The 21,773-nt window shown below is 36.6% G+C and overlaps 1 protein-coding gene across 1 annotated transcript; it reads left to right on the forward strand.

Moving 5' to 3' along the window:
- The first annotated feature begins 3,198 nt into the window (after positions 1 to 3,198).
- On the forward strand, positions 3,199 to 19,643 carry KLHL15 (kelch like family member 15). The gene is made up of 2 exons (XM_052663579.1): positions 3,199 to 3,904; positions 18,480 to 19,643. The coding sequence occupies exons 1-2, from the start codon at positions 3,200 to 3,202 to the stop codon at positions 19,587 to 19,589; spliced, it is 1,815 nt and encodes a 604-aa protein (XP_052519539.1). The 5' UTR covers position 3,199; the 3' UTR covers positions 19,590 to 19,643.
- The last annotated feature ends 2,130 nt before the right edge of the window (positions 19,644 to 21,773 follow it).

Here is a 21,773-nt window from a genome sequence, read left to right on the forward strand (position 1 = left end):
GAAAATTCTAAGTTCGTTAAATTTGCCTTTAAAATAATTCAAGAAATAAAATCTGATAGCTTGCTTTAATCTTGAATGCGTTAGTAAAGTAGTTCTGCCAAGCATTGATTACAGTGTCTAAAATATTTTATATCGATTTTCCAAATTATAGACAGCTCTCTTGTGTTCTCCCTTTCCAAAATGAAAGTATATAGCTTTTGGATTAATGGATTACTAATAAAAATTTTGATGTGAAGTATCTTGTGCATACTTTACTGTCTTAAGTAGGTTAACGTAAGTGAGCATGTAGTATAATTAATAAGACTTACAGGTGTAAGTTAGGGACAAATGGGGAGAAAGAGGCACCTAGAATCCTCTTGATAAGAAGGGAATACAAAAGAAAGAACTGATTAGGGAGAGGAGAGAATTAGGATTCTGTCTAGACATGATTTTGAGATCCCTGTGGTGCACCCAGAGGTATCTAACAGGAGATGTGCTATGTAGTACTAGTGTAAGGATAGCGATTGGGACAGTGATGGTCAAGGCATTGGTAAAGGTAAATGTTAGTAGAAACCATGGGTTTAGATGAGATCTTTGAGGGAAATACAGTGTTTAGATGAAAAGATAAAAGGTGCAAGACTAGAATCCTGGGGAACACCCATGTTTAAGGGATAGCTCAAGAAAAGTAAGTCCAGGAAGGAGATTGAGAAATAAGCAGCCCCCAAATAGGAAGAAAACTAGGAAAATAGAGGCCTGAAACTGAGAGAGTGATGAGCCAAGGGAGTAGGTCATGCTGCAGAAAGATCCTGCGAAACAAGGGACTGTGATGTAACCACTGGATTTGACAGAGGATTTTGTAGATTTTTTAAAATGAGCTTTTTGAAAGCAGTAAGATGCTTTTATTGAAGATGGATTAGCAAAACACAGATCAGCCAAAAGAAAAAAAAAGACTTGCCGGATAGTCTCCTGTCCAAGATAACCGGGTTTTTTTTTGTTTTTTTTTAGCATTTTAGTTTATTATCCTTTCAGACTTTTTTCTTATTTATTAACAAAGGGTTTTTATTTTCTTGGAGATAATCCCAGACTGGGATAACTACTGAATAAATGGGTTAATATGTCAGGGAGTTAAAATAGAGTGTCAAACAAAGTAGTCAAATCGAGTGATACCTTGCCCAAAGAGTGGAGAGACAGTGCCTGTTAGTAAGTACGTCTGTGAAAGCACTGTTTTTACTCTCGGCAGCTGAAGGCTCTGCCAAACCCAGGGTGCAGAGGGGATTCCTGAATGGCACACACCTTTATATCTAATAGTGCCTGGCACACAGAGGTGCTCTTTTAGTTAACAAAGGGGAAGGCATCTGTGATGAGTGGTGAGGCTGGCAGCGATGGTCTATCTGAAGAAGAGGATGGAGCAGGTGCCAGCAGTGACTGTGGTTCCAGCTGCTTCACTGGAGGGCTCATGGCCCACCCAAACACCCAACCAGGGTAAGGAAAGAGGTTGGGAGTTGGGGTCTGATACCAGAAGATCTAAGCTGGAGAAGGACAGGTAAAGTTTGGAGGTGACAGACCAAATGAAAGGGGAGGAGAATATTAAGCCAGAGAGTGGGAAGTTGACAAGATTTCAGGTGTGGATCAGTTCCTGATTGTGGTGAGGCCTAGCAGATTTGAGCATAAGATTTTAAAATGGAGTAAGAAGGGAGGTGACAAGAGTTTAGGTGATCAGGGAACTTCACCTCTCAGTTTTTGGGTGAGCGATCTTAGGTGAACATTGAAGAGGTGGAGAAAATGACTCTTAGCCAAGTAACACAGTCATCAGCAAATGTGGAGGGAAGAGAGATCAGGATATGTGTATGTGATAAATAACAGGGAGCAATAGAAGGTGGATTTTAACTAAGAGAAAAGCCATATTTTAGAAAAAGGACAGTAGAAAGCCAAGAGAAGGCTCAGGAGGTAGGTTGTAAGCTATAGAAGAGCATTTTGTTCTAAGAACATAGAAGAGGGTATTTGTTTTGTTTTTAAATCAGACTGCAGAGAAAACTTTCTGTGACCAGCATGACGCTGTAGGGGAGTTTGTTTACACTGAAGCAGGGTTCCACAGGGCACAGTGGAAAGGGTTGGGAGGGAATTCGTGGATAAGGATGTGTCACTGGGGAGGAAGCTCAGAGGTATGTGAGGGTGAGAGTTGAGCAGAGGACCGATAGTTGGCCTGGGAGGAGGGGGTTGTGTGAAAAGAAGAAAATTACTTAGCTTCATAAGACATCCGATAGACTGAATTATTCTGCTTAAGAGATCTAATTCCACTATTTTGGTTTCATTTCTCTGATATGCAAAAATGCAGTTTAATTTCCTTTAAAATTGTATATTTATGTTTTAAATATATAAGCTCACTGTTTTTTAAAATAAAGTTAATGAGGTAAGTAAGTATACTCAAAATTTCCTGAAATCCCACTACCCCAGGGACATAATTTTGGTATATATTCCTCCAGACTGTTTCTCATCTAAACATATATATATATATATGTGTGTGTGTGTATTTAGTTTTTGAAAATATACTGAGCATACTGTAGTTACCTGCCTTTTTTTCACATAACAATACATAGTAAATGTTTTTGTCAGAATTAGGTATATTGCTGCCATCATTTTTAGTTATTACAGTAATCCATTATAGGACTGCACCACACTTGTTTCTGTTGTTGGGCTTTTGAATACTTTACAGTTTTTAAAATCATAAATGAGGCTAGAAAGAAAAACCTTTGTGTGTACAAGTTGACATATCTATCTGATTATTTCCTTTGGGTAAGTTTCAAGGTCAGTTTAAGTTTGGCTAAGTTTCAAGGTCAACAGTATACTTTTTGGTTTAATTTCTTTTTTGTCTCATGATTTAGCATTTGGATAAGAAATTCTTTTTGGTTGATGATTTGAGGACATGTTTAAATATATTTGGTAAACAGTGTAAAGTCACTGTGATTGGCATATATTTGTAAGTTAATTACTGTTGTTGAATAGATATTTAATAGATTTTTTTCACCAGGTAGGGAAGCCAAAAATATTAACCTGCAAATCTTTAAGTTGTCTTCTCCCAAAGGGTTTGTATATGTGAGACTTAACACAGTAGAATTGAGATAATTTTAAAAATTGTTTAAGTTCTAAGTTAATAATGTCTTTAGAATGCATGGAAATGATTAACACAGTTTTCTTTGATTACTTTTTTTCCAGGTGATCCATGGCAGGGGACATGGAAGGATTCTGTTCCTCCATCCATGACACCAGTGTCTCTGCTGGGTTCAGAGCACTGTATGAGGAGGGGTTGCTTCTTGATGTCACTCTGGTTATTGAAGACCATCAGTTCCAGGCCCATAAAGCACTCTTGGCTACCCAGAGTGATTACTTCAGAATTATGTTTACTGCAGACATGAGGGAGCGAGATCAGAACAAAATTCACTTAAAAGGTCTAACTGCTACAGGCTTCAGCCACGTCCTTCAGTTTATGTACTATGGAACTATAGAACTGAGTATGAGCACAGTTCACGAGATTCTTCAGGCTGCCATGTATGTTCAACTTATAGAGGTGGTGAAGTTCTGCTGTTCTTTCCTGTTAGCAAAAATCTGCTTAGAAAATTGTGCAGAAATTATGAGACTCTTAGATGATTTTGGTGTAAACATCGAAGGAGTCAGGGAGAAGTTGGATACTTTTCTGCTAGACAACTTTGTACCACTCATGTCCAGGCCTGACTTCCTGTCTTACCTGAGCTTTGAGAAGCTCATGTCTTACTTGGATAATGATCATCTGAGCAGATTCCCAGAAATAGAGCTGTACGAGGCTGTGCAGTCTTGGCTGCGGCATGATAGAAGACGCTGGAGACATACCGATACCATCATTCAGAACATCAGATTTTGTCTGATGACCCCATCCAGCGTTTTTGAAAAGGTTGGTGCATTTGAAAGAAATAGACAAAACTCATCATTTAGCTAATAAAACAGTATGTCTTTAGAGATAAGATTCCCAGGCTTGGTTTGAGCCAAATAGTTTTTAAGAATAGTTAAATAGTTTTAAGTTAAATAGTTAAATAGTTTTAAGAATACTTAAATAGTTTTTAAGAATAGTTACACATAAAAAGCCTAATTTGTTGCAGCTTGTGTATTTAGGTTTTTTAAAAACACATTTTGTGGGTAAAAGATGGACCAGGTAGGTGGTAGAGTAGTTTCACTTAGAAGGTACTTTTAAAGTTGAAGTATAATTATTTAATCTAAAAGATTGTAAGTTTGCTTTAGCTTCTCATTCTTTTCACAGAGTAATTAAATCTGAACTGGGTCAGTCTAGCTCTCTTTTTAAAAATTAATTTAAGTGATACATGCTGAAATTAGAGTCGAGAGGAGTTTTATAGTTCTGAATGTTAAACATTAACACAACCTCTTATTCCTCTAAAATGTAGTAAGGAAGAACAGAAAATAGATCTTGAAAAGCAGTAGGCCTTGGTGGTGATTTTCTTCCCTTCTCTTACCTAGTTCTGCATCCCCCTCTTTGTCCATTCCCTGCCACCCCCCTGACCCGCACTGTGAATACTAACTACATTTAACCATGAAAACATATTTCTCCAAAACAGTTGTTTTTGGCATTTCAAAGCAAATAAGACTATAAATCTTCTATCTACATTGATCAAACATTCCTGTGTACCTTTCCCCATGTAATAGTTCTGTTATCTTAAAATTATCTTTCTCCAAAACAGCCTTGGCCTTTTTGCATGTAAGCATTTTTCATTTTTTACCAGTCTCAGTTGTGATCCTTTCTTGCCCAAAGGAGAGAAAGCATTTTCGGTAATTGCTTAACTTAATTGGTTTCTAATCACATAGTTACCTCTGGGGCTCCATTTACCTCTTGCATCTTTTCTTCTTTCTAGAAAGCATACTTAAATCTTTGGTTGACACCCTTCATGTTAGGTAGTTCTTCAGTTTTAGTTACCAGACCTGGTGATAAAAATAACAATATTTGCAAAGAAGGGTTGTTTATACCATTTGAAAAATAAGCAAATTTGTGCCTTCAAACAACACTCAGCCGCCTGGGATGTGTCTTTTTCCCCCTCTGAAATGGTGTGAAATATCATTAACTTATACTTTCAATAGATAACTCAATTTTGTGGGATTTTATCTTTATTCTCAGAATGTACTGATATGGCAGACATAATTGAAACTAAAGAATACACTTTTTAATTACTTTTTGTTCAGTGATAATCAGCCCCATGTCAGCAGTGCAAATCATTTTTCTCTGCTGTTTTGATTTTTTTCCTTATTGTTTTTATTGCCTTCTTTTCCTAGGGAATCCTGTTTTGTCTTTACATGTTAGATGCAGATGCTTTCCCACTACTAAAGCAAACAACCTTGCCCTCCCCAACTTCAGTTTAGATGGAGGTGCTCGTGAAATAGAAAATAAAATAAAATTTTCCCTCTTGTAAGACATTATGATGGATAATTGATAGCAGTAAATGATTTTTTAGTGCTGAGTTGCAAGAGAGAGGTGATTCTACACAACCATAATACCATTATTGAAATTAACAGTCTTTCCTTAATATGTAATATCCCAGTTTATTTTGTTATTCTCAGTTATCTCCAAGATGTCTTTTTAAGCTGTTTTTTGAAGATTTAATCAAGATTCATATAGCACATTAGTTATGATGTCTCTCTCTTAATCTGGAATGGTGCCTTCTTTTTCTTGTTTATGATGAGGATACTCAAACATAGAAAAAGTTGAAAGAATAGTATAACGAATAGCTATGTAACTATCACCTAGATTCAAGAACTGTTAACATTTTACCATATTTTCTCTATATAGATTTTCTTTTGCTGAATCTTGGAGAATAAGTAAAAAATACAACATCTTGTCTCTTAATACTTATTAACATAACTCTTCTAAGAATAAGGATGTTTTCCTACTCAAGTTCAATACATTCCACCCAGGGAAATTAACAGTAAGACCCTAGTATCAAATAATAGCTAGTTAATATTGAAAGTTGTCCCCCAGATGCCCTAGAATCCAGTCATGGTTTATGCATTGCTTTTAGTTATCATGTCTTTTTAATCTTTCTTAATCTAAAACAGTCCCCCACTTTTTTTTTTGAGAAAAATCAAATTAGCAATTTTCTTAGTGTGTCCCCACATTCTGAATTTATCAGATTTCCTTGTGTTGGTGTTAACTTAGTTGCTCTTTTCCTTATATTTCCTATTAACACATCTAACATCTAGCATCCTGTATTTTCAACAGGAAAATATGGTTGTAATGCTAGAGAAAGTCTTGGAAAACCGCTTAGCACCTCTGATCAAACTTAGAATTTACCATTCTTTTTTGTATTAGGAGGCTAAGTAGCCCCAAATCGTCAAGGACTTCATTCACACTATTCTGTGTTAGGTTTCTTTTACATTCATAAAGTTCCCCTCCCTTTAAAAAATTTGGAACTCTTCCATTCAATTTATAGAAACTGAAACTAGCTAAAGTGTCAAAAGATTATTCTTTCTTACTTAAAAAAGTTGTATATTTATAACTCTAGAACTGCTCTGTTCAGTACAGTCACTGCTTGTGGCTTTTGAATACTTGAAATGTGACATATCTCATTTGAGATTTCAAAGATTAAAAGATGACAAAAAGGATATAAATTACCTCATTACTAACTTTTATATTGATTATATGTTGAAATGATATTTTGGATATATTGGATTAAACAAAATAGATTATTGAGGTCAATTTTACCTTTTTATTTCTTAAAATATGGCTGATAGAAAGTATAAAAATTATATCTCTGGCTCACATTTGTGGCTCAGATTATCTTCTGTTGCACCAAGCTGCTCTAGAAGTTCAAGGAGTTAAATTGTGCTTTAGAAACTCTAAAGGTGCATACATTAAACAGCCTTTCTCACATATTTAACCCCTCTCCTGGAGTTCTAGCCTTTAGAAATGTTCTGTTAGGTTTAGTGTTCAATGAACAGATAACTTAACTTATCTAATTATTCTATGGAGTGGCTGATGCAGATAACTTGAGAATAGCATCTCTTTGAATCCTTCCCCTGGCCTCAGGACAATTCAAAAGTGATTGAACAGAACTTGGTGAAGGAATCTTGAGAGATTTTAATTCTTCCTTGGGTAGTAACTCAGATCTGAGCAGTGGCTTTGTAAGGGGTCATTCTGCCTCTCTCAGAGAAAGAGCCCCCCCTGATTCCAGGGACCTGGATCATGCCCTGTAGGTCTGCCAAAGTCTTTAGGTTTATTCTTTGCCCCTAGTCCTCTACTAGAATTTCTCCCTAGCTGAAAACAAACTGTCTTTAACTTCTGTACTGAATACTCTGGGATAGGATCTTCACCCAGAAGACCAAGACTTCCAGATTTCCACACCAAGTTCCTTCAAGGCAGTAATTGTCCTAATCTGAACACCTTACACATACATGCCAGGCCATGCACCGAGTGCTCTACACAAAGGCAAAGTCAATAGGTTCTCTCTGTTTTGTAGCTAGGAAAACAGGCTCAGAATGGTCTGGGAGTCTTACCCAGAGTAGGCGGCACTGTCCAGACTGGAACCCAGGTCTGCTTGCTTCTCAGTTCGAGCTACTGGAGTAGGGAGAGGAAAGGATTCTGTGGTGCAGGAAGCACGTAGTTACCCCTGTGGCCCTGCTTGGGTGGCTTAAAAGTTGGTACAGAGTTGTGAAAATCCTAACATGTTTGCATGAATGAAACATAGCCTTAAAATTTTAATGGTACTGAAAAAAGTACAAGATATGGGAATAAGATATGAAAGCTCAATTCTGGAGTTTTTACTGTATAATCAAGGAAAGCTGAAAATAAATTTAAGGATCTTGTCCTTTTGATACAGTTGTTAAGGAGTTCTTATGATTCGTTTTATCTATAGTGGATTCCCAGTTTTAATACTAGACATCAATTTCAGTTTTTACATAATGGCCATTGCATCTGTTGACAGAGATTAGGCCTAACATTTGTCATTCTGAATTTCAGTGATATGAAGATTTAAATAGTTTTAAACTTTGTTCTCTTTGGTCTTTTAGTTTTTAAGAAACAATTATTGCTTTATCAAAAACATTTTATGAAGTTAACATATATTTGGCAAAAGGCATATGTACTGTTTTGTACAGAAGAGATCTTTTTAGAAAATTTGTTACGTTAGTCATTAAAATACCCATATATTGATTTATCTTCCATATCATAAATATGCATAAAGTAAGATTTAGCATACCAATGATGTCCTTAGAAATTGTATTAATCATAATCATAAAATCTTAAAATTTTTCAGAAAAAAATAGAATCAGGTTATATAGATGAATTCTGCTTTATTTCAAATATTTTGTTTTATAATCTAGTTTATGATATTCAGATACCTAATGTGCTTTTTCCCTCTGATCTGTTAAATGTAATTCACCATATCCCTCCAAATTGAGTTTATATAAACCTTTGAAGAGCAAAACTAATGTTTTAATGAGAAAAGATGTTAATTCTTCACTGAGACTGTATTTGGATTTAACAAATCATATCTACATTTGATAAAATTTGTTGTTATAAGGATATTTACAGGCTTGAGATAATTTTGATAGTCCATTAAAAGATAAATTCATTATTAGTGAATATTAATCCTAGGATCAGAGTGAAATTTTATGCTTAGAAATGCTAACACTTTTTTAAAAATGTCTTTTACTTAAGGAGCAGAATGTGTGACTTTAAAAGCTACACGGTGAAATGGGGATAAGGCAGGTGTCCTGGACTCGCCTTGAAACTGATAGAATTTAAGTATTACAAGTTTACCTTACTTAGACCCTTATAATACCTTCCTAAGAACATGGTAGCTCTCAGAACTGGTCTTCACAAAGCACTGATAATCTTCCAAATATTTCCCTATCAGCATAGTTGGTTTATATAGCATTAACAATGGACTGTGACACATAAGTGACATTAATGTGTCATGTTTGGGTGGTGTGATATTCTGGTTAATTGAGGCACAACAATTGCCTTGATAGATGATATAGATTAATTCTACTTTATTCCATTTGCTTTTAGCAAGGACACATCTATAAAAAGTGTAGGTGGTATGCACCCTTCAGAATTCTTTCATTTAGGCACATGTTTTGACTAATCCGGACTTGACCAATCCAAAATTTCTGTCCGGAAACCAAACCAATAACTCTGGTGTTAGCACAGTTTGCCCAAAAATTCAAAAAAAGTAATTACTTCTAATGAGTTAAGCTACAATCAGACAAATCTAGGGGAAAAATAAATTTCCTTCTCACCCTCACAGTTTTAAAAGAAACAGCAGTGCTGTATTTGACAGTAAAAATATTTTAAAAAGATAATAACCTGGATTTCAAGTGTGAACTTTGATTAGAATTTCTAATAAGCTTGAGTTGTTTTTGAAAAAGTTTAAAATCCCCTTCATATATTAACAGGACTTACATAGCTATAAACTTGAAATTACTTAAGTCAACAATCAGCTCACTTGCCCCTTGGAGTGAAAGCACAAGATTAGCAGGTTTTTGTTTGAAACTAGGTCAATGGGTTAAGCATACTTTCTCAGTTAATTTAAAATCTTTTTCTACTTGTTTCCTTTTTGCCGACCTCTCCCTTCCAGCTCCTTGGACTTGGATGATTGTAATTAATACGCGTACAGTTCTTTAAAAATTACCCAGGGTATTTTTCTCAAGTCTTCTGCCCTTTGTGTATAGATAGGAATGTTCTTATTTTCCACCTTTGATTTACATTCACTCCAGGTTCAGGTTCCTGGAGAGTGCTGGTAGTCTAGGTGTTGACTGGTGTTCATCCCCTGAAAGAGACTATCTTAAGCTGACAGGAGCCTACTAAAATTGGAGTTAAAAAGATTCAACCTTATGTGCTAATTTTCCTTTTAAATAAAAGGGAGATGAAAACAAAAGCACAGAATTGGAAATTAACTGTAGTAAAAGGAAAGGAAGACATGGAATGGGGATAGCATGTTTACCTGTAAAAGGAGAAAATTTTTTTAATGAACTGGGAAAAATTAAGGGGGGAAAAAACCATGATAAACAAATTGAAAAGGATCAGAGAAGTCAGAAAGTGACTGGAGAAAAAGTTAGGAGCAGGAAAGGAAACATAGGGACATATTAAGATTTTAGGCTTTAAACTTTTAATTCTCAAATGTAATATTTGCCCAGAAAATGTTCTGTGTCATAGATAAGCCTTGCTCATTCAGAAGTTAGTTTTAGGATTAAACTTTTGACTTTCTTCTTCTCGTCCGTATTTATAAATAAGATATTTTCATAGTTGAGAGTATTTCCATAAATAGGAAAAAAGTGTGTAAAAAAATGTGAATTCTAGAACTTAGTTGTATTCTCTAAATATTAGTATAAGCAAATGATAAGATGTTCTTAAATCTTTCAAAATTTTCTACCTTTAGGCTTGTGTACTCTAATTTCTAGTGGTGCTCTATTACTGTTGCGTGAAAATTGGAAGAAAATTAAACTTTCTAAGCACATTTATTTATTTGGCCGCACAGTGGGGCTTGTGGCATCTTAGTTCCCTGACTAGGGATTGATCCTAGGCCCTTGGCAGCAGAAGCTCCAAGTCCTCACAACTGGGCCACCAGAGAGTTTTGTAAGCACATTTATTTATAATTAATTTTTTGGAGTATAGTTGATTTACAGTGTTGTATTAGTTTCTGCTGTATAGCAAAATGAATCAGTTATACATATTCATGTATCCACTCCTTTTTAGATTCTTTTCCCATATAGGTCATTATAGAGTATTGAGTAGAGTTCCCTGTGCTATAGTGTGTATATGTCAATCCCAATGTCCCAGTTTATTGCCCATCTACCCTCTTGGTAACCATAATTTGTTTTATACATCTGAAACACATTTATTTTTGAGTTAAGCATTTTTCACTGTATAGAAAAGTTGAGCAGATAAGAGGACTCACCAGATTGTGCTGAAACTCTTATTAGAATATTGTCCTCAGGGAGTCCTCTCCCTTGCTCCCATTTGCCCTGGTCGCTTGCCTTCCGAAGCTCTGTCAATATTTTAGACTCCTGCCTGCTTGGAGAAGACAGGATGGGTAAATCCTTTTTAAAGTTTGCCTTTACCGTTTGGCATTTGACTGCAATTACAGTATTACTAAGAGGATTTGTGCTTAGCAGGAACTGATATTTTTAAAATAGCCTTATCCCTGGTCATTATTCAGTTTTTCAGGACAAAGGGATTAATTAAAGGCCTTTTGCAGCTAACTTTTTTGTGATGATTTTGTTTCACATAAATCAGGATCAACTTCAGTTCTGAGCATGATTTTATAAATAGACTTCGGATATCAGGATAGATGCTTTTGCAGTATAACATATAAAGATTTCCACATTTTACTGAATATAAAAATCAGTATCAAATGTAGCTGTGGTTCCCAAAGACATAATTTGTTTTCCCACTAAAGTTCCCTGACAGTCACTGCTTTATTTCTGGGTATTGGAGAATATTCGATCATGTAGAAAGGATGATAAAATTGACAGCCAGGACTCAACCTTCCTTCTACATGACATCATTCCAAAATTTAGGTTAGTAGTTGTGAATGTGGGAAGGGCCGGAGACATATCTGTTCATGCAGCGTATTCCTTTTTATAATGGGAAAATACCTAAACTGGAGGCTTGTCCATGGTCACACAGTGGCCTGTGCACAGTGTCAAGTCTTAGACCTGGGATCTTGAGTTCAGAGATTATTCTAACCCTCAGTCCCCACCCCTTCTACCTCCCCACAACTGGATAAACTGATAAAAGACATTTTGTTTTCGTTTAGTATAAGTGTATTGGGCATTTAAAAAATCCTATCAGAAGGTGAAACAGCTGATAATACCTTAAATTAGTTGGCTAAAAACGTAAACTAATTTTTTAGACTGTACCCCTTTTTAGTAGATATTTTTAAATTGTAGATTTTTAATAAAAAATAGTAGTAAGCTCTATGGAAATGCCTGTTTTAATTGTATTGCCTGTTTCATTTTAATTCTTTCAAAATTAAGAATAGTATAAACAAATTACCTTTAAAAGTTAAAAACTTAATAAGTGGATTATACAACATTTTGACAGTGAGGGGAGAATCATGGAATTTTTACCCAAGGGTAATGGCTAGCTAATAATTCTTTGACTTAATAAATATATTTCTAGGAACCACACTTAAAATTATTAATTTCTCACATTTTCTCTATGTGCATGCACACAATTACATTAAACTAAAAGATTATTAGAGGAGGAAATGGCCAATTCAGAATTTTTAGATCACTGTTTTTAAGAGTTATTCCAAAATCACGGCAGATGGTGATTGCAGCCATGAAATTAAAAGACGCTTACTCCTTGGAAGGAAAGCTATGACCAACCTAGATAGCATATTCAAAAGCAGAGACATTACTTTGCCAACAAAGGTCCGTGTAGTCAAGGCTATGGTTTTTCCAGTGGTCATGTATGGACGTGAGAGGTGGACTTTGAAGAAAGCTGAGTGCTGAAGAATTGATGCTTTTGAACTGTGGTGTTGGAGAAGACTCTTGAGAGTCCCTTGGATAGCAAGGAGATCCAACCAGTCCATCCTAAAGGAGACCAGTCCTGGATGTTCATTGGAAGGACTGATGCTGAGGCTGAAACTCCAATGCTTTGGCCACCTGATGCGAAGAGTTGACTCATTGGAAAAGACTGATGCTGGGAGGGATTGGGGGCAGGAGGAGAAGGGGACAACAGAGGATGAGATGGCTGGATGGCATCACCAACTCGATGGACATGAGTTCGAGTGAACTCTGGGAGTTGGTGATGGACAGGGAGGCCTGGGGTCGCAAAGAGTCGGACACGACTGAGCGACTGAACTGAACTGAAAATACTTTCATTTCAAAATGCTTTTCATAATACAATTTTTAAAGTGTCAAAGCATGAAAAGTGATAATATATTCTTTCCAAGTTTCAAAATAAGACAGCTTTTTAAATCCTAGAAAGGATAAGGAAAGTAGTTCAGAACATGAAAGAAGTGTCGTCCTTCCCATATTCTTTTGAGAGCACCTGATATACAAATAGGTAAACTGTTATATGAGGAGCCAATGATGAGAGAAATGCTTTCTCTGTGAAAAGGTGAGCCACACATTTCTTTTTGGATAGTCCCCTTCATTAATGTGTTTTAAGTGATTGCATTCATGGAGAAGGTTTTAAGGTTTTGGCCCTATGCTTTCTGTTCTAAAGCAGAGTGTAATAACTTTGTCTAAGATTATCAGAGAGGCATTAATTTCCTGTTTCTGCCATGAAAGGAGAAGCTAGTTATGCTTATGGATTTTGTGTGGTTTTAGAGTAAAATTGCAGCAGTAAGTAGCCCGGAGAAAAGGGCAAGGTAAATCTAGAACTTCTGTCCTTGGCAGAGAGAAGTTATGAGCTAAACTTCTTTGGTTAGAAGATCTCTTATGGTATAACAGCTATCTCAAAGGCACAACTTCCATTATGGTGGACTTAGAGGTAGAACAAACTGGGTAAAGGTGTAACTTTGACTGGGACTTCAACATAGTGCGAAAGTGACGCTTGTAAACCCATTGGAACCCAGATACCAAAGAAGCACAATAGAATGAATAGGGAGAGGACAAAGGGGCCAGAAGATTGGGTATAAACAAAGACAGACTAGGAAATAGACTGTAGGAAGCCATTAAGCTGGTCCCGTTCGATGTGATCTGCAGGAACCTGGGGTTGGAAGTTGGAATGCCATTACAGGCCATGGTGCCTAGTTCTCCTGAAACACTGGATAGGTGGTCACACCTGAAGTTCCTTCAGTGGCAGTATGCTTAGAGGTATACTGCTCTTGACTTTGGGAACATGCACCTGTATCCTTTTGATTAGAGCCCTTGTGAAAAGCCAAGTCCCTCATGAGCTCATTAGTAACTATATGTTGTACATATATTAAGCACATTTTCCCCCTGCATAGACTACCGAGTCCTTTTTTATTTTTTGAGAATATTATGTATACAGCTCTGCAAGTTTTGTCATTTGACATTTTAAATGTCTGTGTTACTACATATGGATTAATCTCATTCTTTTTGATTGCATATGTTATATAAGAGAGTTTGTTCAGCCAGTTTCATATTGATATGTGAGTTATGCCCAGTTTTTGTGCTCTTACAAATAATAAGGCAGTGAACATCCATTAAGCTGTCAGTCCTGATTACAAAGCTTTTCCTTATATTGGCCTAAAACCTTTAGCCTCTACTTACTAGTCTTGAAAACAGGTGCCATCTTTCTCCTGCGTCTTCTGTTGAATTGAAACATCTGTAGTCTGACCACTCTTGCTGTGATTTGGATCCCTTTGCTGTCTTCTGGACATGATCCACTTTGTCATCTAAAGTACAGTGGTGGAATTGAGCACTGTCTTAGTTGTGGTTTCACCTGAACAGAGAGGGTGAGGTGGTCTGTTCTTTTAACTTGGTCCACAATTTTATTAGTTCTGAAGACTGTCATATCACATTTTTGGTTCATAGTGAGGGTAATCAGTTAAAAGCTTTACGTTTGAAGTTTGTGGATCCCTGGAGCACTTGATAAAAGCTGTGGACTTCCCACCTCCCACCCCAAATGAATTAACACAGTCATTGTTGGAACTTCGGGTGTTTCATGGGTCCCTAGTGTTTCTGTTGTTTATGATTAGGCATTGTTGATTACTTTGCCAAAGTCATAAGTTGTCTCATTCTCTATCAGTGTTGTTACAGCATCAAATATTAAACCAGAAATGGTCAGTCTTGGCATTACTTGGTGAGTCTGTGTTGCTTCCTGGTTTGTAGTGCTTTCTTATATGCAAGTGCTAACAGTTTTTCACAGTTCAGGATCAGCCTCTAGCTAACCAGTCTGTAGTTCAAAAATCTGTCTGGTTTCTAGTGCTCTCCCATTTTTCATGATTCCACACAGATTACAGAAAGCAATTAAGCAGCCTTATCTGCGAAGCCTCCTAGGATCCCAGGACGTGATTTGCGAGATCAAATGACTTGAACTCGGTGAGAATATCTAGCTGGTTTTTCTTTTTTTTCTCAGCCATCTTGGATTTAAGTTTCTTCTTAGTCATTATGTTTGATCTTCAGATTGGAAAGAATATAATATTCTTAGCCGAGAATGGAAATAAGATAGGAGGCTGTTTCTCTTTATCTTTGTAAATACTACATTAACCATGTCACCCAGGGGTAATTCACTTTTTCCTCTACTTTTTTTTTTTTTTAACTTTAGCCTCTAAAATGCCATTTATTCACTATCTGGCACTTTGTAAAGTCACAATTCATCCTTAGGCTTTAGCTTTGTTCACAATATTCTTAACAGCTCCATTTCATTCTTCATAATACTTGGTTTATATGCCTGTTTTGTTTTGTTTTTTTACCATCTGTTGTAAATGGTTTTTTAACATCTGAATTCCAGAAAGCTCTCTGTGCAGCACATCAGATTTTTTAGATGCTTTCTCCTTTTCTTCCCCTCATCAGTGTGTTTTGCAGTTATGCAGTCAGCATTATACTTTTGAGAGCCTCCAAGCTTCTTCAAGCTTCTTTACAGTTTCTGATCTTGGAATTGATCCTAATTTTCCTTTGAAAATCTTGAAATCTGACTATCCAATATGGGCAGCATTCCCCTTCCTTTTCTTTCTTGATCTCACAGACAATACGGCTGCTTCCTTTAAAGCTTCCTCCTACTTGCATGTCACAAGTCATGCTTTCCTGGTGAAGATTAGGTACAAAGTACCAGTTTTTCTAATTTCTCCTCCAGTTTCTGGAAGACTGAATTTGTACACAAACCAAAAGCACATCATCAGATGCACTAATGTAAACTGAGTGATACTTAAACAGATGTCCCCTAGTCAGTAATAATAGCTAATAGCAGCTGTAATGTTTTCTAGACAGCCACATGACAGGCACCATACTAAGTACTTTCCACATAGGGTCATCTTGCCCATCTCCTATCTTAGGGTTATGAGGTTTAGGTGATATTGTTGTCCCAATAATACAGATGAGAAAATAGGTTTAAGAATGTTTAGTCACTTGCCCCGAATCACACAGCTTGTGAGTGGGAAAGTCAGATATTTCCTAAATCAAATTCTTAATCACCGTACTGGGCTGTTAGATGCGGTTCTGAATTACTATGCTGATTCTATTACTTTAAAACCTGTGTAACTGTCAGTCTACTGGCTGTGCACAGTAGGTACTTAAATATTTAATTTGAGGTTTATGTTTCTTGTTGATTTCTAGGATATTGCCTTGTAGCTCTTAGAAATCATAAGAAAAAGATGAGAAAAATGGGTGAGGTACACTATTTGTTCATAGAAGAAACAAATGGAAAATGAAGATTTGAAAAGATGTCTTTTTTTTTTTTTAACTAATAAGACATTTATGATGGTTTTAGGAGACCCATTGTTTGAATGACAAGACTCTAAATGTGACACATGAAAAAGAATACAAAAATCTGGAATACCAGAAATAATCACTATTAACACAAGCAAACATACACAAAATTTTATTTAAATGGGATACCAGAGTACTGTTGCCTTTTAGAAAATATATTGTGATCATTCCGTGGTAACAAATAGTCTGTTTTAACTGTTTATATGTAAAGTAAAAGTAGTAGAGGATAAGACCTCAGAGCTTAATCATTTTTCTCTTTACTGAAATTGTTTACCATTATTATTTACTCTTTTCTCTTAGAGGGATCATTAGACTAATTCATTGAAACATGTTAAGTGTTTCTTTTTTATTAATAAGTGTGTCATTTAGAGTTTTCTAAAGAGTGATGGAAGCAGTGTTATAACATACTAGAAATTGAGCCTTGGAATAAGACTGTCCTGGTTGAAGGTTCAGTTCCCAGCTCTCCTAGTTTTAGTCATGTAAATAATTTGGGCAAGTCACTTAATATTCTAAGCCTCAGTTTTCTCACTAGGAGACTAGTTATCACTCTCTCAGAGGAGGAATAATTTAACATGAGATGCACACAGAAAGCACCCGTTGCAGCAGTAATGTCAGTTTTCTCTGTTTTACAAAGACATAGAGTTCTCAGTCTTTTTTGTGCCATTTACCCCTTGGCTAGTCTGGCAAGACCCATGGAAGGACCCCCCCCACCCACCCACCCAGAATAGTGATTTTCAGTACATAAAATGCTTAGGATTACAAAGGAAACCAACTATACTGAAATACAGTTATCAAAATACTACAAGTAAACATCTGTAGTGCTTTCTGTTTCAGATACGTTTTTTTTGGACTACGGTGGGAGGCGAATGAGAAAGATAGAAGGGAAGAAAAAGGAGAGATGCAAAGAAGGAAAGCAAGTTCATAAATACATATGCCTGGTTTTGACTCCCTCCCAAGCTGTCATCCCAGATTTCCAACAGGTTCCTAGACATCTCCACCTCAGCATCCTACTAGCAATTCACATTCATCACCAGTGAAGTTGAATGCCTCTCCCAAGCCAGCTTCCTTGTTTCTCTTATCAGTACCACTCACCCTATCACCTACTTCTAAATCCTCAAATCACATTTGAGTCCTCATTTCTTCATCTTATCGCTATTTCAGATCAGCCACACAGTTCTGTCAATTTTATCTCCACAGTGTCTAATTCTACCATCTAAATGGTAACCATCCAAATCCTAACCCTCTTACCTCATCCTTGTCATTATGATACAGGCTATTTCTGCTTGGTTTCCAACTTCCTACCCCTGACAAAATATCCCCTAGATGTTTTGGACCAGTTTGATATTTTCTTTATCTGACGTTCTATAGCCCTCAGGTGTGCTACACAGCTTCATACTTAGCTGTCAATTGCCTCATTTTATTTCCCCCAATATATTCTAAGTTCTTTGAGTGAATGGACCACATCTTCTGCTTTTTAAAAAAATCTCCCCACAGTAGTTAGCATAATACTTAAAAATTTCATAAGATCTTAGCAATCATAATTAGGTAGTTCCAACTCCAAAAACAAAGGAAAAAGTTTGACCTTTTGTTGTCAACTGAACTATTACTGTAGGAGTTGATGATACTAGACCAAGATTTTATGTCTAAAACCAACTGAGGATTTTTCTGTGTCTTTAAATTTTTACCCACTCACTAACTTAATTGCTGAGATTATTCAGTCATGATTGTTCTTACAGTGTTTCTTATGGTTAAGAAAACCATGGCCAAGGTTTCCTCTGCTGTGAAACCTCTGCTTGTCCTTCTATAGCCACCACTTGTAGCCCAGGGCCTGACATAGGTGACTAATAACATTTTGTTAGAGGAATTTAGCTTGTGCCTAGAGAATAACTTGTTTACTTGAAAAAGATTGGGAATGTGCATTAATTACTACAAATACAAATTATAAAAACAAATATAAGAGATTTGTTAAAAATAGAAAGTATATGATCTTAACAGGAAATCAGTTTTAGGAGTGTAGCTTAAAATCATAAGCTAATCTTAGTGGGTTTTGATATTTTGCCATTGATGTTCTTTTCTCTTTTCTTTTTTTTTTTGTTAAATTCTTTTACTTGTATTCTTAGGTTAAGACATCAGAATTTTACAGATACTCTAGACAGCTGCGCTATGAAGTTGACCAAGCATTGAATTACTTTCAGAACATTCACCAGCAGCCTCTGTTGGATATGAAATCAAGCCGCATTCGCTCTGCCAAACCCCAAACTACAGTATTCCGAGGCATGATTGGACATAGCATGGTTAACAGTAAAATACTTCTCTTAAAGAAACCAAGAGTCTGGTGGGAACTAGAGGGCCCACAAGTACCTCTGCGTCCAGACTGCCTTGCCATCGTCAATAACTTCGTGTTCTTGTTGGGTGGGGAAGAGCTGGGCCCAGATGGCGAATTCCATGCTTCTTCCAAAGTGTTTAGATATGACCCAAGACAAAACTCTTGGCTCCGGATGGCAGACATGTCTGTGCCACGTTCAGAATTCGCAGTTGGTGTTATTGGGAAGTTTATTTACGCTGTAGCAGGCAGAACCAGAGATGAGACTTTCTATTCAACTGAGAGATACGACATCACCAACGATAAATGGGAATTTGTGGATCCTTATCCAGTTAACAAATACGGACATGAGGGGACAGTGCTTAATAACAAGTTGTTCATCACTGGTGGAATCACCTCATCGTCCACGTCCAAGCAGGTATGCGTGTTTGACCCCAGCAAAGAAGGGACCGTAGAGCAGCGCACCAGGAGAACGCAAGTGGTTACCAACTGTTGGGAGAACAAGAGCAAGATGAACTACGCCAGATGCTTTCACAAGATGATCTCCTACAACGGCAAGCTCTATGTCTTCGGTGGTGTCTGTGTGATCTTGAGAGCCTCTTTCGAGTCTCAGGGATGCCCTTCCACAGAAGTGTACAACCCAGAGACTGATCAGTGGACCATCTTGGCATCCATGCCAATTGGTAGAAGTGGCCATGGTGTGACTGTGCTGGACAGACAAATAATGGTTCTTGGAGGCCTTTGCTACAACGGTCATTACAGCGATTCTATTCTCACCTTTGATCCGGATGAAAACAAGTGGAAGGAAGATGAGTACCCGCGGATGCCCTGCAAGCTGGATGGTTTACAAGTATGCAACCTGCATTTTCCAGAATATATTCTGGATGAGGTCAGACGTTGCAACTGATGACATCTTTCTCCCTTCAAAAAAGCCAAACAAAATCCATTTGTGACAAAGTAGTTAATTAAAAAACATAAGAAAAACCTCACCAGTTTTACTATCAAAGCCATTGGTCTAATATCGTAAAAATGTTTTCATTCTGTGCTAGCATCCTTTTTTTTCTTTTTAGTGGCCTCAAACTCATGCAATAAGTCAGTTGTAAGCGCTAGCTCTTGAAACTACTTCCAGAAGCAGTTTAATAGAACAATTCACTTATCTGGGAAGTTGATGTTATGCTTTAAACATTTCTTTCAAATGTCAGTGTAGGAATCATGCATCTTCTAAGAGAAGACCTGATAAGTGTCACTGGATGTAATTTCAGTTCCTATCTCTAGCTGAAATCTTTTTAACATTTATTTCAGTGTATTTCAGTCTGTTAGACTTTTTGATTTTATTATTTAAGTTTAAAACTCTTGACCTTTTTGCATGGCTTTTTGCTGAAAATGCAAAAGTATAAATTTTCTACAAGATTAACTTTTTTATATTCAAAACACTATTTCTAAGCTGCCTTCTCTTATCTGCATTGTGTTAGTGAAAGCATATCCATACTTGCTTACATCTTATGAATATATAAGGCACATCCCCTTTTATGCGTGGTTAGGATTCTATATTTTTAAGCTAGTGCACTTGCACACACGGTTTGCCATACGTGTTGTATTTTAGATGTAACGTCTTTTCATGTATTAACATTTTTAGAAAGATAATAACTGGAGTCCTCGTTTCGTATCAGAGAAGCCTATCTTCAGTCCATACTGATTCAGTAATAATCAAACTCCTTATATTCCTGAAACGTATGGTTTTATGAAAGCTAACATTTTATGTTTTACTTTCAAAAGTAAACATTAGTGTTCCTTATCGATGTATGTCTTCTTTTTGAAAATGTTTTTCTTTGCAGTCTGTTTAATGTTACCCTGTTTTTAGTGAAAATTGGAGTGGTATGTGACAAGGCCTGGCCCTGCAGCGTGCAAGCACTTTTAAAGAGAACTTAGGTAATACCAGACTCCTAAATAAAGGCCCCTTCAAAGTAAGTGCAACTCCCATTCTTTGCATTCAATAAGGCTGCTGCATCTGTTATTGAACGGAAAGTAGCAACTTGTGGAAAATTTGAGCTCAGTTTGACTTCGAGGTAAGGAATAGAATTATAATCTTAACTGGTCATATCTTCTTGTTTATTTAGTACAAAATATTTAGCGGCGCTGGGGATGTAAGCCCTCAGCTTTTTTTTTATTTCCTGAAAGCTACTAGCATGAAGGATAGTAACCTCCAAGTTCAGAGTGGATCAAGAATAACTGTTCAAAATCATTCTTAAGTGTTTTAGGATTCGCCGCACCTTTCAACTGTTTCAACTCAAAGGAAAAACATATAGTTGTCAAAATTAAGCAAGAATAACCAGGGAGTGGATCATTCAAATTGATGCCATTTTATCCTGAGTAGAGTCTATATCTGATACTAGATTTACGCTGGCAAAACTTGCCAGATCTTAGATGTTGGTGCAATATTGCAATGCCTTCTATACGGCTGTTGTAAAAAGTTTCGAGTTTCACTTTTTTTTTCTTTCTTCTCTTTTTTTTTTTTTGCTGCTGCCACCACTGAACATAAAATGGAAATGCGAAATCATGGTAAAATGGAAACGCGAAATCATGGAAATGTGAAGACTTGTTTCATTTTTGCGATTAAAATAGACAACTGAAAAAAACCTGATTTTAAAACTCCACGGCTTGAGGCATTTGAGTTTAAGAAACAGTCAGGTACAGAAGTAGTTTTGTTTTTTTTTAAAGCAAAACATTGGGATTGGTTTTAGAAATCAGGTTAATATTCTTCGTATATGAGACAGATTTTTTATTAAGTGGTCCTCATTGTTGTCTTTCGCTGAAATAGACTGAGACAGGGTACCCCTATCAGGCTTTTACACTCCCGTGGTGGTTCTCTTTAATTGCTTAGATATGACTCCTGTCATGGAGAAGGAAATGGCACCCCACCCCAGTACTCTTGCCTGGAAAATTCCATGGATGGAGGAGCCTGGTGGGCTACAGTCCATGGGGTCGCAAAGAGTCAGACATGAGTAAGCAATTTCACCTCACCTGTCATTTTAGTTTCTAAAAATCAAATTTGATATCTTGTTTCCCATGGTTATATGGGTAAAAGTATTTT

Source organism: Budorcas taxicolor, chromosome X, assembly GCF_023091745.1.
Source record: "Budorcas taxicolor isolate Tak-1 chromosome X, Takin1.1, whole genome shotgun sequence".
NCBI lineage: Eukaryota > Metazoa > Chordata > Mammalia > Artiodactyla > Bovidae > Budorcas > Budorcas taxicolor.